The sequence below is a fragment of the Muntiacus reevesi genome, chromosome 4, assembly GCF_963930625.1.
Source record: "Muntiacus reevesi chromosome 4, mMunRee1.1, whole genome shotgun sequence".
NCBI classification, from domain to species: Eukaryota; Metazoa; Chordata; class Mammalia; order Artiodactyla; family Cervidae; genus Muntiacus; species Muntiacus reevesi.
The window spans coordinates 107,430,253-107,448,005 of record NC_089252.1 but is presented as its reverse complement, the minus strand read 5'-3'; the positions used below and the strand labels follow the sequence as shown (position 1 = coordinate 107,448,005).

Genomic DNA, 17,753 nt, shown 5'->3' with positions numbered 1-17,753 from the left:
GCCACCACCAAATTTTCACTTGCATCTCACGTTCATTGAATTTCTGAGCTGCAGCATCTTTCCTGAGGCAAAAGGACTTTTACCAGTGATGTCTTGAAACCAACCCTTACATTTCTCAGAGCATATCAGTTTGGTTTCTTCATCAGCAGGTTCCAATAACAAACTACTATTTTTTTTTTCTTTGTGACCCCATGAACTGTAGCCTGCCAGGCTCCTCTGTCCATGGGATTTTCCAAGCACAAACTACTATTTTGTCTGCAGGCAGCTATTGGTTGTTACAAATCCTGCTCTGTTGGCATTTTGGTCTACAAAAGACAGTAGGTACTTCTCTTTTATCCAAGCATTCTTTTGAACATGTAATAGTTGTCACTCCATTTTATTTCAACATATTCTAAGTATTTGACAAGGCAGTCCCCCAGATCTCCTGTATATCATGTAATTTGTCTTTTGCCGATAAAGATGTTCATTCTGAATTTCATCTAGAATACTTACCTATGGTCAAATATGAACAGCAAATCCAAAATACCGTGACTTGTTTGTGTTACTGGTAGGCTGGCTGAATCATGCTCACTGGCTGTAACGCCACTTTAGTCACACAGTCATTGACCACATAAGAGTGCAAGACACCAGAATCATGTCCACACTTATATTTCACCTTGTCTTCCCACCACACCTGTGAAGTAAATGCAGAAGGGGCTGTTAGCACCTCATTGTGTAGAAGGGAGAAATCAAACCTGTAGAAGGAATCAGCCTGCCTAAGGCCTTAGAGTGAATTGATAAAAGAGCTTGATTTAGTATTTAACCTTCCTGAATTCGGAGGTCTAAGTATAGTCACCCCCTGATGAAGATACATTTTTGGCAGCATTGAAGAAGCAAGAAAAGAAAGATATTTTAATGTATGCAGGAGGACTGGCAGAGAAGTTTAGCTAATTATCAAAGGCTTATGACAAAGGTGAAAGTCCTCCTTCTGTCCCTTTCATTACTGTGGATTCACACAGCATCCCACAGGCCAGAGGGGGAAAGTACAGTAAAGGCTTATGAGAGTGGAAGTGCTGGGCTGCTATCAGGGCATCATGAAGAGGGACCATTTATAATCCATATCAAGTCTGCTAGTTCGTTCCATCAGCATAGTTCATAGAACTAAGTGTATCATTTAAATGGAGTTTAATTTGGAGTCTAGTCAATAAAGAGATTTCATTTGGAAGCAGACTGCTAACATATATCCTGCATAAAAGGTCCTAGATAATTGAGAACAGAAATGTGAAAAAAAGAGAAGAGAGATAGAAGGAAAATGCTGTGACATGTCTTCAGATGTCTGGGAAGTGGGCTGTTAGACCTGCCCACAGGCAGGGAATGGTTTCCAGTGTGGCTGCAGTCCCAGCCCCACCTGCCTGGAGAACAGATGCATCCTGTGTTGCCCCTGGCTTCCAAAGGTAGCTGGGTTCTTCTCCAAAGGGCTGCTTCACCTTTGCGTTTTCTCCCTCAGAATCCCGCCGTATCCTGCTTCCCGTGGTTCTCCATCATATCCACCTTCACCTGAGGCAGCAGAAGGAGCTGCTCATCTGCTCAGGGATTCTCGGCAGCATCTTCTCCATCGTCAAGACCAGCTCTCTGGTAGTGACCCTAGACCTGTGCCTCCCTCGGCCCTATGCTCTGTCCCCGTCCTGTGTCACTTTAGCCAGAGGCAGACCAACAAAGATCATTTTGTTCACTTCCCAGTCAGAGAAGCTTTCATCAGTGACAGGAAGGTGCCCAAGTGAATGGAGGCCTGCCTATGTGTGCCCAGCAGGCTTCTCAACACAACACAGTCTTGCTATTTAAAAAAAAACAAAGTACTGCCATAAATACACCCAGAAACATAGTTATCTGTAGTACCAGAAAACCCCATCCCATACTGCTTGCTCTGTTTCTATCAAAAGACATTACTTCTGTATTCCTGGGAGTGTTCTGAGGATACTCAGGCACGAATGAGCACAAGGAGGCAGGCCCAGGCTGAGAGGCAGCTTGCTCATTCAGACTTTTCTGTCAGCTTCCTGGCAGCTTGATTCCACCCATATGGCATTCCTATACCATGCCAGATGAGACAGGGTGTACGAGTGATACATGTTGCCCACAATAGTTCTCAGCCTCATGGGATGCTGGAATGGTACTTGAGGGCTCAGATTTCAGCTGGTAGTGCTTTTGCCTATTTTCTTTCTTCTTTATTTTTAGTTTTTTAGAAGAGACCTGTGTTAGAAGGTAGGGGAGCTAAGGAAGTCAGAAAAACATGTATCAGGCATGGATAAGGGTAGGAATTTATTTTAATTATCTTTATGTTATATGTTTATACTATGGAAGAAATGAATATTTTTTTTTTAGAAAACTTGAAAACTATAGGAAAGTACAAATAAATTTAAAATAAGACTGAATCTTTATTTACACAATCTTCCTAAGTTGAGATAAGGTTTCTGGAGAATAAAATTTCAAATGCATTTAAAATAAATACCAGGAACCAAGTGATACAAACATAGGAGGTTAGGTTGTCTGTGAAGATAGCATGGGAGAAGTGCAGAGAAGAAAAAATGTGCTTGGTTTGAACAGGATGCAAGGACTCAATAGGGTGCTCTGGTATCTGGTATCCAGACTTAAAGGACCATCTGGTGATGGCAGCCCACCTTGGCAGAGTGACGACAATGGCTGTAGTGGCCCTTTTGTTTGCTCTTGGCTCCAGGCAAGGCCTGGCAGCTCGCCTTCCCACCAGGCCTCAGAGAAGCAACACCAGGCACATAAGGTGTACTGGTGACCCAGCGTCAGCTTGAGGGGATGGGAGGCTGGTTACTACAGGAAAGAGATAAATTGCAAGGGAACAGCAAGGGGAGGGGAGGGATGAAAGAGGAATGGGAACAAGTGAAAATCTGAAGGAGATGATCTGGTTGTATTTGTGGGATTAGAGCCTAACCCCACAGCTACTCAAAGAGCCATCACGGGTTTTAAATGTGTTATAATTAGTTCAACAAATGAGGAAGAAGACTGTGGTCCCAAGAGCCTCTCAAATCTTTCTTGTGGAATGGGACTCAGTAAAACTACATTGAATGGACAGCTGGGGTGGGGGGTGGATGAAATTTAAGCTCCACTAAAGCAGAGATCTTACCTTTCTTGATCACTTGTGTATGCTCAGGTTTTCAAACAGTTACTGGCCCATGGTAGATACTTAGTGAATGGTGGATTGATAGATGGATGGACATTTGGACCAGAAATAGTATAAAGGGACTGGAGAAGAGGCAACGGGAATCTCTTTGTGAGATCATGAAAATCATGCTGTAGGATTTGGATTGCATGTAAGAGGTCTAGAAAAAGATAGCACAGACTCTTCCTAAAGTCAGAACTTTCTGACTGGGAAGCAGCCCTCAATGAGGAAGCATGCTCCATTGTTTCTGTGAGGCTGCCTAAGAGGGACACACCGAGACCAGGGTCTTTCTGGGAGACCAAGGAACATGAGCAGGAATGTCGAGGAGCTAGAGGGAGCATGTCTGGGCAGCAATCAGGCCTGGCAGAGAGTGAGATCACTCACAGAGAAAATGGTCCTGATGAAGACTGAGATACCTCTGTGTGCATTAGTTGTAGGGAAGGTGCTGCCTCCACACCCTGTGGTGTGAACTCTTTACTGTTTTCTCAGAGTGTTAGTCAGCAGTGTTGTGCTCTCTCCTGACTTTTCTAGGAAAATCAGAGAAAACATTTAACTTAGGATCTTCGCTCCGTCCTTGTGTATCAAGATTAATATATCTGCCTGAGGTTCAGAATTGCAGGTGTCAGACTGTTGCTGTGTTAGGATCAGTCTCCAGCCTCCAAACCAGGGCAACGTAGGCAGGTGTGCCTCCCCTCCTCTCATAGCTGTTGTTCCAGGTTCCTTGACACTGCATGCCAGTGAGGCTGGGAGCTTGGTATTGAAAGTTAAGTCAGAAGACTGCTCCTGACCGTGGCTGATTTAGTAAGTACTGCCCACTGCGCGTCAGCCAGCCTGGTGCTAACCCTGTGCTCTCTCGCTGCTCGCTCCAGGAGGCAGATGTCATGGAGGAGGTAGAAATGATGGTGGAAAGCCTCTTGGATGTGCTCTTACAGACTCTGCTCACCATCATGAGCAAATCGCACGCTCAGGAGGCGGTAAGAGGGCAGCGGTGCCCGCAGTGCACAGCGGAGATCACTGTTAGTAACTAACATTCAGGTTTTCTTGCTTTCTTTTCTAACCTGGGGCTCCTCCACACGGAACCTCATCTCACATCTCACCACCTTCATCTCAGCTTGCTCCCTGCATGGTTGTCCGCATGCTGCCCTTTTCCCCTCTCCAGTCGAACTCCATCTCCACTCTGAAAGCTCTAGGTTCATCCTCAGAGGAGTGTACTTAGGGACAGACCCAGGGATGCTTGCTGTCCTGTTTTCCTGCACACAGTCTCCACTGGCCTTTGCCTTTGAATCAGGTCACTTTCTGTAATGTGGAATAAAGCAGAGAATGAAGGTGACAGCTGTCGACTGTTCCTTCTAGGAGCAGGCTCTCGGCAGTGATGTGTGCACCACAGTAATTTTCTCACAATCTGCTTGTACCTACAGATTAGTTGCTTTTGCCTACAGCATTTGTATCTAAATACTGGGAGCATCAGGGAAAATATGATGAGGTAGAATAGCACTGGTGTTGGACCGTGATCTCCCATGATCTAACTAGGAGAGAAACAGACTGGGAGAGCCTCTCAGGAGAGGCAGAGAGACACCCCCCAGACCTCCCCCCTGCACCCCCGCTCCTATGCAGTGTGTACTTCTTAGCCCTGATGTTGAGACATGATAAACAGCTTGCTGGGGATCTTCCTGTTGGCAGGTGGGAGACTACAGTGATCCCTTTGTAGAAAAGCTCCTGTGGGAGCAAGTCAAGCTCCAGCACGTTAGGGAGAGCAGAGAGCAGATGTGTTCTAGAGCATATGGGCTTGGAAAGAATGTCTGCTCCCTTAGGAACTCCTACGCAGGACACTCTCACTATAGGTAAGAACATATGCTCCCTGGCATGTCCTGGTAGCCCACCCTTCTAACTAGCAATGACACCGTGCTGGCTGTGGGCCAGACCCTGCTTTATGCACTTTACAAGCAGTAACTCACTAGTGATACTAAAGAAGTGATTTATTTCACATACATCTAATGAAGATAACAACAGTTTATTGAGCACTTCTTTATGTGCTGGCCTTTTTACCTAAATGCTTTATGTACATTAATGCATCTGATCCTCAAAACAAATTATGGCTTATGTCCATTTCTTCAGATAAAACTGAGGTTCATGTACCTGTATATATTTTGCATACATATATGCCTAATAATTTCATGAGTTGCAAAAGGATTTGAGACTAAAACAGAGTTGTCATAGTCCCACAAACTTAAAAACATTTGAAAACTGCCCAAATGAAGTCGTTTTTCCTCCATCTCTTCTGAGGAGGCAGCCTTGTAAGAGGAATCCGTGCTCAGCTGCCCCATGTCAGAAATTTCTAAGAGATGGTAAAAGTCTTTGGAGTCCTTAAGCCAGGGTTTTCATCTGTGTACCCCTGTTGGAACTTGAAGAAATTTTAAAGACTCATTTTTTTTAATTTTTAAATTTTTACTTAAATCCATTAGCTCATCTTCTCAGAAAGGTCAGTTTTGACTCCTCTGCTTTCCCGAGGGTCATGTTGATCTACTGTGTTCCATCTCCAGCAATCACATGTCAGCTCTGGGAGTTCCCAGAGGAGATCCTTGCAGAAGGACTTCTCCAGCCCAGTGGATGGGCAGAGTCCAAATTCTGTCCAGAGAAGTCTGAGCTCCCTGTTCCCAGGGTCCCCTCCAGACTTTAGTATGGTGCCCTGACAGCATATAATGACAAAGGATTATGCAGCCAAAAGTTGGCTAGGAAAAAAAAGCTAGAATATCTGTCTCATTTGGCAGTACTTCTTTCATATTGGCTAAGATTTTTCAAAAGCCCTATGCTGCAGAAATCTTATTAAAACTCCCAAGCCCTCCAGGCACCCCTTTAGCAGAAAAGAAAATTCATTTTCAGGGCTAGAGTTGTCACCTTCCCTCTCATGATCATTGGGGCCATCTCAGACCCTTCCTTCTCTCCTTGCCCTCTGTGGATTGGGGGAACACAGCTCTTGTGATTGGCTTTGCTAAGTGTATTTTGGGTTGTTCCCCAGGGCGAGTATGTGTCCTGCCTTCTCTCACTGCTCCGCCAGATGTGTGACACACATTACCAGCACCTCCTGGACAACTTCCAGAGCAAAGATGAGCTCAAGGTAGGCCCAGAGACACTGACCTTTCATGCAGGAAAGGAAGCATGCAGCTAAGACTGCCCAGCAGTTTTTCCCCTGCCAGTAGAGAAGTGCAAGTGGACTGCCCTGCTGAGAGTGGAAGGTTTACCAGCCTCACTTTACAGCTGACTATATGGCTTCCAGAAGCAGATAGCCCGTGGTGTTCCCATACAGCCAGACCCCAGGAACACTGGCAAGTCTTTGCTGACTGATCGCAACCCCATGACCATGTGCCTCTAAGAGACACTTCTCTAGGCCATACTGATTATCAGCCAGCCAGGACTCTTCCCTCCCTTATAAACACAGCAGTTGAGTTGTAGGTTACCCATGAAACAGGCTTCACTGTTTAGTAACTGAGTAATAATAATGACAACTTTTCTTCAGTAAAACATGTTTCTGAAAGATTCATATTTGTAAAGAGCAAATATGAACACTGTCCATTGGCTATCACTCTGGATCTAGAGCACTGAGGGGCAGATAGTCCAGAGAAATGGGCCCATGGTCCAGATGACAGGAGAGCGTCCCCAAAGTTGGAAGGTATCAGCTGCTGACAGACTTCAAGGGCGCGTGTTTGCTCACGACCGTGCTACTGGGTTCATCCCTGCATAAAGGAACTGTTGTGAACCTATGTCTGTGCTTTGCCTCCATTCAGAGTCAAGTCACTTGGCAGTATTTCACAGTAATGCACTATGCTGTTTTCCATTTGTGTCATCCTTACTAATCATAGGAGTTAATCAGTATCGCTTGTTACTTTCTGGTGTTTGGTCTGGCCTACCTCTCCACAGATGTGGGTCTCTGCAGATTGTTATCCCTAACTTACTGCAGTGAGGCCAGCCTGTCTTCTCAGAGGGATGAACTTGGCAGCCCTTGAAGTGAGCCATAAGTTAACCAGAGCCTGGAGCTCATATCCAGGTCAAGCAATGCTTGAACTGGTGTGTAGAGCTTGAAAATCCAGTCCTGACTGTTCTAAATCATTCTCACCGTGTGTGTGTTTGTGAGACAGAGAAGGACACTAACCAATTCTCAATCAGAAGCATCCCTTACTTTTTAAATTAAATGTTTGTTTTTATTGCAGTAGTAATGTACATACGATCTTAAAAGCCAAAGCATTTTACAAAGTGTGTGACATAAAACTGGTTCCTTGGCTCATCCTGACCACGTCTACCCACTATTCCCGCAAAGCAGCCACTTTGAACTCTTCTTTTGTTCTTCAAGTAGCTTCTGCTGCCATTTAAATTTTTAAATTTTTTAGTTATTGTTTATTTTCTTCTTCCCACAGAAAATGAGGCTGATTCTCCTGAATCAGCAAGCCTTTCATTAACCAGTCTTTGCACTGTTCTCATTGCTTTCATGAAGAAGCACATTTTTGGAGATTCTTACTCATCCATCCCTGAAGTGCTTCTCCAGTCCATGTGTTCTTAACACCCAAGAAAACAAGTTCTTACAATCAGGTGCTCAGGGGCCAGCCCCCACAGATTGAGACTGGTGGACTCAGCTGGATGCCAGGTCTGCTGGACCCCCTGTGCTTTGGCCTTTAGGCGCTGGACTGAGCAGGCATAGAGCTACATCTCTTCTCCCCAGTTTGGGACTGGCCTGTAGTGGCCAGACTTCACTCCCACGCAGCCCTCTAAGAGAGAAGCAACTCATGAAGGGAACCAGAGCGTCACCCACTGGTCCCCTCCACTGTCATGATCTAGAGGTCAGAGAGCCTGTTGAGGAGGTATGTGCTGCAGTGGTAGTGGGTGGCGTCTCACATCAGATTTTCCTCTTGGCCCAGGAATTCCTCCTGAAGATTTTCTGCGTGTTCCGGAACCTGATGAAGATGAGTGTCTTTCCTCGGGACTGGATGGTGATGAGACTTCTTACAAGCAAGTGAGTGTGGAAGGGCCCTGCGCCAGCCTCCACGCAGCTGTCCCCAGACTATTACATGTGAGAGAAGAAGTGAGATGGAAACTTGTCAAGGTCAAAGCTGTGGGACCAGAGAGGAGAGGGTTTAAATGTGAAAGTGTTTGGAAGTGCAGTCAGCAGGACTTTGCCATTTACCAAAGTTCAAGGAGGAGAAATAGTCAAAGATAGTTCAAAAGTGGAGTCAAAGTACCTGGCAGATGAGTCATGATAAGGGTAGGAAAGGAACTTTTATGAATGTGAACTGTGATACCAGGGGAAGGCTCCTGCTTGAGGAGGGCCTGATCATTGGCCTCTGTTGCTCTGCGGTTTCAGGCAGCATCCCAAGCCCTCCTCTTGATTTGATTTGTGTTGTCTGCCAGACACTGCTCGTCCCCCACAGCTAGTGCTAATTACCCACCCAAGACCTAGCTGTGAGGCTCTGCCCACCTCTGCCGCTGGCCACAGAATTCACTCCAAGGTTGGTCCCGCTTGTCTGCCCCATTCATATTTCTGCCCTGTGCTTCTCACTGGCAAAGAGAACAAGTCATGTGAGTGGTAGGGTGCTTGTTTGTCGGGTCCCCCTCTACTCAGGAGAAGGCCACTTGGCGTCCACTCTCTAGACTACAGCCTCCTCCCTCTGATCAGCCTTTTACATCGGCATTATGCAGAATGTATTGCAGATTGTGTTAGATTTATTAGCAGGTGTCAGGATAGTCTTTCTACTCTGTATTTTTTATAGTGCTCTTGTTTTTGAAAACTGCAGACATTTCATACAGAACAGAAGAATGGTTATAAACAGTGTTGCAGAGATATTTCCTTAAATAGTGGATTTTCCATTTGACCCCCTCTTGTTTCTGTCTCTTAGTTCTACTCAGAGTACTTCAGGCTCTCCAGCCCATTCTGCAGGAGCAAGCCTCTTCTTTCAAGGCTTTTACTTTTCAAATTTGTTTGCTGGTAACGAGTCTCTCTAATGCACTGTTTTTGCCTTGCCCCTCTTCTGCACCAAAACTTAGGTGGTCATTGTTAGGTGTAAGCTCCTTTGCCAGGCATCCAACGCCCTTGGTAATTAAACCCTTACTTGCCTGTCCCACTTCACTTTCTCTCTCCCTTAACCTGTGCTCTTGACTCTAGCAAGCCAGCCTCCCATTAACCCTTAAATGTACCTAAGCAAAAATTGAATGTGATACTCTGGATCAAAGGCTGAAATCAAATGACTTACGCATGAAAATAACAGTATATGATAAAAGTAGAGATTTAATAACTGTAAACCCTGTTGTCAAGTGGAGTAATAGAACAATACTCTAAGTCCTCTGTTGGTCATAATACAGGTTCATTTTCCTAAGAGCCCCCAAATACTAGAATCACTCTTTGAACTGGAAGAAACGTGAGAGAACCATGAAACCTCACTCCCCTCCTTTTATAGGGAAACTGTGGCCAGAGAAAAGTAGAGCCAAGACCAGCTGTCAGCAGAGTTTGGTTGGGAACCCCCTGGCAGGGCACTTCTCCACAGGGGTTTTGTGGGGTTTGTGCCATATGTCCCTCTCACTTGGGCTTCCAGGTGGCTCAGGGCTGAAGAATCCACCTGCCAATGCGGGAGACATGGGTTCTGTCTCTGGGTTGGGAGGATCCCCTGGAGAATGAAATGGCAGCCCCCTCCAGTATTCTTGCCTGGGAATTCCCATAGGGAGAGGAGCCTGGTGGGCTATGGTCCATGGGATCGAAAAGAGTCGGACACAACTGAGCATGCACACATATCCTTCTCCCTTAAAGTCACATCTTACACGAGAGCTACTTGTACTCAAGAAGCTTGCACATGGGCCACAGACCACGGGTGCTAAGCTGTAGGATGCCATTGTTAGTCCTTTAACTCTGCCAACGCCTTGTCCCCTTACTGCAGTATTATAGTCACTACTGTCCAGTACCTCTCTTCTGCGCTGCACAAGAATTTCACAGAGACAGACTTCGACTTTAAGGTAGGAGCTCCTAAAATTCGTCACTATCTTTGTAATAACCGTAGAAAGCCAAAACCAGACTCCCTGTTTTTATTTTTGTTTTTGTTTTACTTAAAACAGCTGTTTTATTTTGCCCACAGGTTTGCAGGTCAGGAATTTGAGAAGGATTCAGCTAAGTGTCTGATAGGTGGCAAGGGGCTTTCTTAATCTGTTCATAGTATCAAACAGTTTCCAGGCTTGATAATGATTAGAGTATAACCTAGGAAACCCTTGTTGGAGGTGCTGGGAGCCAGAAACCCATGAGTTTGTTTTCCAGTCCAGAATCAACACTGTTGGTTTCAGAGAAGTCAAGAAAGCAGGGGAAAGTCCTGTTTGCAAAGATATTTTTCTAAAAATCAAGATCTTAACACTGAAATGAATTCTGCGCTGCATGCATATATTTAGAATCTCTCCTTGCAAGGTTAAGAACTCAGGCTGTCACATATTTCCTCTTTCTCTCTCTCTCTCTCTAGGTGTGGAATTCTTATTTTAGCCTGGCAGTTCTGTTCATAAATCAGCCAAGCCTTCAGCTAGAAATCATTACTTCCACCAAGAGGAAGAAGATTCTAGATAAGTAAGACATATGTCTCTTATTCATCTTCCTACATGTGCCCAGATGGAGTTTTGTTTCCAGGAGGGGCTCCTAGAGATGTCCACAAGGTTTTCATCGAGGTGGCTTCCCAAGGAGCCAAGTATAAGAGTGCAACTGAGAGCAAAATGACTTTGTCTTTTGGAAAGCGCTAGAAACAGAGCTGAAATGCTGGCCTCCTGTCTTCCTGAACCTTCTCGTGCTAATAGCTGGTTCCTGTGTTCTATTCCCAGGTATGGGGACATGCGTGTGATGATGGCTTATGAACTCTTCAGCATGTGGCAGAATTTGGGTAGGTCTTTTCTCCACACTCTTCCCTTACACATATTGCTTAGCCAAATAAGAAGTTACAAGACTAATTACTTCCCCCAGGTTTTATGAATGTTAATTCAGACCCAAGAGATCGTCACATATCTTTAACGTAACACCTCAGATGGATAGTATAGTGTAGCACATGTGCACAAAGCCCTTGGCAGAGAGAGTTAAGCTGAGAAATAAGACCCCAGTGATACATATGCACAGACCCTTTTTTGAGAACAAAAGTCAAAAGGAGAAAAAGAAGATGAGGCTGTAAGAATATAATGTCTGAGACTGTAACAGTATAAGATCCTCTGGGCTGTCTGTATCCCAGTCCAGATGTCACAGGCCCAGAAGCCCAGTCAGCACATGAGCAAGGGCAACTGTTCTTTTTAGTAATGATTGAAACCCTTCTCGGGTCTCTGGTATTCAGGCATCCAGACAAGGTTCTCGCTGCCAGCTGCATGTACGAAGGGAACTGCCTCATCTAGGTGAGACTGATTTTAGTCTCCCTTCTTTTGAGAGCTTCTCTTTGCAGCTTCTCTAACATCCAGCACTTTGAACCTTGAAATTGTCAGGTTTTGGTGGAATTCTTGGGTTGCCCTTGTGACTAGGTGGGCCGTCCTTTGCTTCTGTCAGCTTCTTAAATAGGCCTGCCCTGGATGCCAGAGAAGCTGCTGCTGTTCCCCAGTGAGAACTGCTTTCAACTAAGCTCATGACTCTGAAGTCTTAGGAAGGATGGCCATAAAATCTCATAGTCCTCCATCAACCATCTATTCACAACCCTAGAAGCAGCAAGCAAGATGCAAGGCATTTCTTCCAGCCCTGGGGCCTTCCATCCATGAGTGGGGCTACATTTCCCCAAACCAGCTCTCTAGCTTCAGTGCTCATACCCTCTGCATCCAGCACAGTCCAGATATAAATGTTCGCCCTGAAGTTGATTCTGAAATTCCCAGAAACACAAGGGACCAGCACTATACCAAATACCAAGATTGGAATATGCAGAATCTGCCTCTAGGTTCACTAACACTTGCTCCTTAGGTAGGCTTTCAACATCGAAGAATTCAAAAACCATGTCAGATTTCCCCAAGAAAGCCAGTCCTACCTCATCGTTTTTGGTGGAAATGACATTTTCTAGTTCTCAGGAAGTGATTTTGCTTGACTGTAACAGTCACTACACAGGCCCACAGTTTGTCCCCTGAGTCTCTGAGGGACTGAAAACAGAGCTCTGGAAAATGGTTCACTCTGTTTCGCCTTTACAAGGAAGAGAAAAGTTCTGTCCCACAGTCTTCAAGACTGGCCCTGGATTCTGGGAACATGCCCCAACCAACAGGCTAGTCACAGGGAAATTCATACCACACTCTTCCCATGGAAAGACCTCATTAAGAAAATTGAGAGATAAGCCAAGCTGGTTTGAATAAATATAGTGCCACCATCAAAAATGCAGTGTGAAGGCAAGGGGTGGGGTCGGGGTACACGTAGAGTCTCTCAGCCAGTCTGTCCAGGTACGGCTGTGCGGGAGGCTCCTGCTAACCCAAGAGGGGCACTCTTAGGCACATTTGAGCACCGACAGTGAAGAGGCCTGTGGACTTCAGACCTCTAGTAGACTGGACATCCTCATCACTTAAATGCCTCTGGGCTACAGACAGAAACCCCAGGGTCAGTGCATTGTGTTTAAGAGGAAATTGATGAATTTTCCTTGCTGAATAAATACTGTGAACAGACTATCGGAAACTACTGCAGGGTACTCAGAAATCCTATTCTATCTAGAGTAGTGACTCTGCTCCTTGACCTCAGAATGATTTTCAGATAGTTTGTAGAACCTTCCAGCAAATTCTTTGGAAAGAACTTGTGCCTGTTGAATTTTCTTTCAACTGGACTGAGTCAATTTAGTCTGCAAACTCTTAAAAAGCCAAGAGAAGGGACTATTTCAGAAACCCATAGGAGAGAGCTTTCTGTGTTCTCTGATGCTCCCAGTGAAGGTCAGATCATGTGCTGTGGCCCTACTCGGGAAGCTTCTGTGACTGGAGCATAAACTTCTATCTGCTGGGTTGTGTTGTTCAGGTGAACATAAGATCCACTTCATTCCGGGAATGATCGGCCCGTTCCTGGGTGTGACTCTGGTCCCACAGCCTGAAGTGCGGAATATCATGATTCCCATCTTTCACGACATGATGGACTGGGAGCAGAGGAAGAATGGCAACTTCAAACAGGTGAGAGCTGCCCCCTCCCCAGAAGTGTTAGGGGGACTCTTCCCTGGAATGGACCCCCTTTTGCCCTGGCACATGATGCAGATGGCCACGCTGTAGTTCTAGTGTAGTTCTTGGCTGTCTTGAGTCCCATCCAAGGGTTTCCCTTCCTTGCTGGCCAGACGTGATTTGTGGATTTTCTTCATGAAGTGCTACCAGAGAAGTTAGAAGGCCAGAGAAGACGTTAGAGGTCAGGGAAGAATCAGAGGAAAGGAACCGAACATCATGTGAAAGGACTTTTCTGATCAAGGAGAGAGTGACTGAGACTGTAACCTCCCAACTTCACTCATAAGGAGGTCCCAGGAGCATGTTGTCTTTTTTCTCTGAAAGTTCCCCAGTGTGTATGGTTCAGGCATTTCTACGGCTAGAGCCCAGACCAGATAACTTCTCAGAGCTGAGAACTTCACAGACTCCTGCACAGAGGGCTGGACCCATGAGGGATAAGTGTTTGGCTTCTGAGTGGCTTCAGGCTGTGCCTCTGGGTGGTTCCTCTGCCACCCCTAAAGTGGAGGAGAGGGCCCCTGCCCTTGTATCTATAGCTCCAAGGAATAGGGCTAGGAACAACAGTTAGCAAACAGTGGTGGTGACACCAGTTTTAGCCAATAAAATAACTTGCTCACAAAAAGTTATTTGCTATAAGCTGGCCTGCTTTCAGAGATGGGGAGCTCCTCTCTGTTGGTGGTTCTCAAACAGAAGCTCCCTGGAGTCCTCTAGGGGAGATTTCTCTGTTGCCTTGGGGACTGTAATCACTCCCCTCTAAGCTCCCCCCCAACTCTGTGGTTCTGGGATGAACCAGTGGTCTTAGAGTGAGTGATTCTAACACTGAGCAACAGACAGTGCAAACAGTAATTTTTAAATTTTTATTTATCTATTTTTATATTTACAAAGAGTAAAATTCACTCTTTGGGATTTACAGCTCTGTAATTTTGGCAGACACAAAAAAGTCATGTAACCGCCATCACAATCAAGATTTTTTTTTAAATTTTTAATTCCTAAAATTTCCATCTCACTACCCCTTTATAGTCAAACCCTTCCCCTACCTTTAACTTGTGGCAACCATTGATCTATTCTCCATCACTGACAGTGTGCCTTTTCCAGAATGTCATGTAAAGAGAGTCATGTAGACTGTAGCCTCTTGAGACTGACTTCTTTCACTTATAACAGTATGATTGCATCAGTTATCTTTGTTGTTATTCAGTTGATCAGTCATGTCCAACTCTTTGCGACCCCTTGGACTGCAGCACACCAGGCTTCCCTGTCCTTCACCATCTCCCAAAGCTTGCTCAGACTCATGCCCATTGAGTCAGTGATGCCATCCAACCATCTCATCCTCTGTCATCCCCTTCTCCTCCTGCCCTCAATCTTTCCCAGCATCAGGGTCTTTTCTAATGAGTTGGCTCTTCACATCAGGTGGCCAAGGTATTGAAGCTTCAGCTTCAGCATCAGTCCTTCCAGTGAATACTCAGGATTGATTTCCTTTAGGATTGACTGGTTTGATCTTGCAGTCCACGGGACTCTTATGAATCTTCTCCAACACCACAGTTCAAAAGCATCAATTCTTTGGTGCTCAGTCTTTTTTATGGTCCAACTCTGTCACTGTTTACACTTTTTTCCCATCTATTTGCCATAAAGTGATGGAACCGGACGTCATGATCTTAGTTTTTTGAATGTTGAGTTTTAGACCATCTTTTTCACTCTCCTATTTCATCTTCATCAAGAGGATCTTTAATTCCTCTTCACTTTCTGCCATAAGGGTGGTGTCATCTGTATTTCCACAATCTTGATTCCAGCTTGTGCTTCATTCAACTGGCATTTCACATGATGTATTCTGCATATAAGTTAAATAACCAGGGTGATAATATACAGCCTTGACATACTCCTTTCCCAATTTTGAACCAGTCCGTTGTTCCATGTCCAGTACTAACTGATGCTTCTTGACCTACATAAGAGGTTTTGCAGGAGGCAGGTAAGGTGGTCTGATGTTCTCATCTCTTTTTAAGAATTTTCCACAGTTTGTTGTGATCCATTGTCAAAGGCTTTAGCATAGTCAATGCAGGAGCCAGGTAAGGTGGCCTGGTATTTCCATCTCTTTTTAAGAATTTTTCACAGTCAAAGGCTTTAGTATAATCAATGAAGCAGAAGTAGATGTTTTTCTGGAATTGTTTTTCTCTGATACAATGGATGTTGGCAATTTGATCTCTGGTTCCTCTGCCTTTTCTAAATCCAGCTTGAACATCTGAAAGTTCTTGATTCATGTACTGTTGAAGCCTTGCTTTTAGAATTTTGAGCATTAATTTGCTAGCATGTGAAATCAGTACAATTGTGCAGTAGTTTGAACGTTCTTTAGCATTGCCCTTCTTTGGGATTGGAATGAAAACTGACCTGTTCTTTTAAAGAATATTGGTTTGATAAAATAAAAGTAACTCCACAGACATAAAATGGTCAGTATTACCAGTTATGACATTATATTTGAAGACCTTAGCATTTTGTGTAACCTAGAGACATTGATTTTGCGTACGTTGATTTTTAGTGTCATGTTTTGGATTTTTGTTCCTCTTGGTAACTTCTCCCTTTATCAGCACTACAGGGAGTGAGAAAGTGCTGTCCCTAAATCCTTCCCTCACCAGCTCCTTTGCCTAATATAGAAGTTCTGACCCTGGAATAGGGCTCAGAATGACCTGAGGGCTTGTAAAAACACAGATTGCTCCCCCCCCACAACCCCTGAGTTTTTGATCCAGTGCAGCCTGGGAATTTGTGTGTCTAATAAGATCTCTGGGGACTTGTTGCTGCTGGCCAGGGAACCACCGTTGTACGCTCTGCTGCTCCAGGTCCCCTCCCACTTTTGCCCTGTTCCGGAAAGCACAACCTGTACCTACGTGTGTGAAGAGAGACTTTGCATGACCCCAGGCAAGTCCCTGCTGGCGCCTTTCTCTTCACAGAGAAAGGCAGACAACCTCAATCCCAAGGACTGCAGACCTCAGACTCTGTGTGTCTTCCAAAAAGTATATTCAAGCAGCTGACTCATTAGGCCAAACGTAGATATACAACCACCTCCACCCTGGCCATAGCAGACTGCTATAAAAGGGCCATATTTATTCATCCATTCTTATTTTCCACTGATAGGATTTCAAAAGCCATAATTGCCTTCAATGACTTTTCTAATTCAGTTATTCTTTTACTACTTCATTGCCTTAGGACTCTGGCCCTGTGTGGAAGGAGAAAATGCCTTTTGTTATAGCTCATTATTAAAAGCCATGCCATTTTTTGTTGATATAAAATATACAAATAATTGCACAGGACCACATTTCAAAGGTTAATGAGCAGTTTACAAGATTTTTTTTTTATCTCATATCACTTTACAACTAATTTCTCACTTCAGAGTAAATGCATTGAGGCCTATTAGGAAAGTGACCGAGCACTGTTGAAAGCCTTGCAAATTAGTGGGTTAGGAGTAGACGCCGTGTTGCTCCTCACAATTTAGGAATCCAGTAACAAGTGCAGGGGCCCCCATTGACAAGGCAGCTGCAGGGGCAGCAGCTCCAAGGGCTTTAGCTGCTGTGAGGACAAAGAATGGAGCCTTTTCTCAAGGAGAATCTCTGAAGGAAACACATCTCCCTCAGTGCAAATGAATGTCAGCCATTAAGGTGAGGACCAGACCCCAGCAAGCGTCCTTTGTGACTGGCTGACCGAGGGTAATGTTCTAACCAAGTATGTCTTATACGTACGAATTCCCTTCAGTGAGCATTTTTTAAGAAAGAAAAACAACACTTGACAAAGGCGTCTTTTGGATCCAAAATAATTCTCTTTCCAGAGAGTTCTTGCCTTTTGCCCCTAGCCTGGAAAAAGAGTATCTGAGACGTATGTGTAAGTTCCAGCTCTTACTTAAACCCCTAGAGTGGGAGCCCTTCCTGATGGGGGAAGGCAGGGTGGCTTCCCGGTGCTGTAGGTGAGATCCCCCCTTCTCCAGGGTTTCTTTGGTATAAGAACAAAAGCAGGAAGCAGTTCCCCAGCGTCCTCCCCCATCACAGAGGGCTGGATTTTGCATCCTTCCCCTGAGTTCCTTTCAGGTTTACAAAATCTCTGCTTCCCTCTAGGTGGAGGCCGAGCTGATTGACAAGCTGGACAGCATGGTATCAGAAGGGAAAGGCGATGAGAGCTACAGGGAGCTCTTCGGCCTGCTGTAAGCTGCTTCAGCCCGAGGCACCCCACGTTGGGGTAGAGGGTGAAGTGGGCTAATGAAGGGTAGGGGTACAGCCTGTTCTGTGCAGGCTTCAGAGCGTGGGTATCAGGAGAGACCCGGGTTGTTGCTGGTGGCAGCAGTGCTCACCTTCTGTCAACAAGAAAGAGACGTCATGACAGCAGGCGCTCTCAGGGATTATCGTAGTTAACTGAAAGGTGTAGACACAGTAACTCTGAGCTCCTGGGTTTGCCAATAGGAAAAGGA

General features: G+C 45.2%; 1 protein-coding gene across 2 annotated transcripts in view; it reads left to right on the top strand.

Moving 5' to 3' along the window:
* Positions 1-17,753, top strand: part of DOCK3 (dedicator of cytokinesis 3) — a 266,665-nt gene that overhangs the window by 204,224 nt on the left and 44,688 nt on the right. For both annotated transcript variants that reach the window (XM_065933597.1, XM_065933599.1), the window contains 9 exons: positions 1,487-1,614; positions 4,036-4,140; positions 6,183-6,281; positions 8,074-8,168; positions 10,081-10,156; positions 10,648-10,748; positions 10,997-11,055; positions 13,125-13,273; positions 17,404-17,489. In XM_065933597.1, coding sequence (XP_065789669.1) covers positions 1,487-1,614; positions 4,036-4,140; positions 6,183-6,281; positions 8,074-8,168; positions 10,081-10,156; positions 10,648-10,748; positions 10,997-11,055; positions 13,125-13,273; positions 17,404-17,489 — 898 coding nt within the window. The remainder of the gene's footprint in view (positions 1-1,486; positions 1,615-4,035; positions 4,141-6,182; positions 6,282-8,073; positions 8,169-10,080; positions 10,157-10,647; positions 10,749-10,996; positions 11,056-13,124; positions 13,274-17,403; positions 17,490-17,753) is intronic.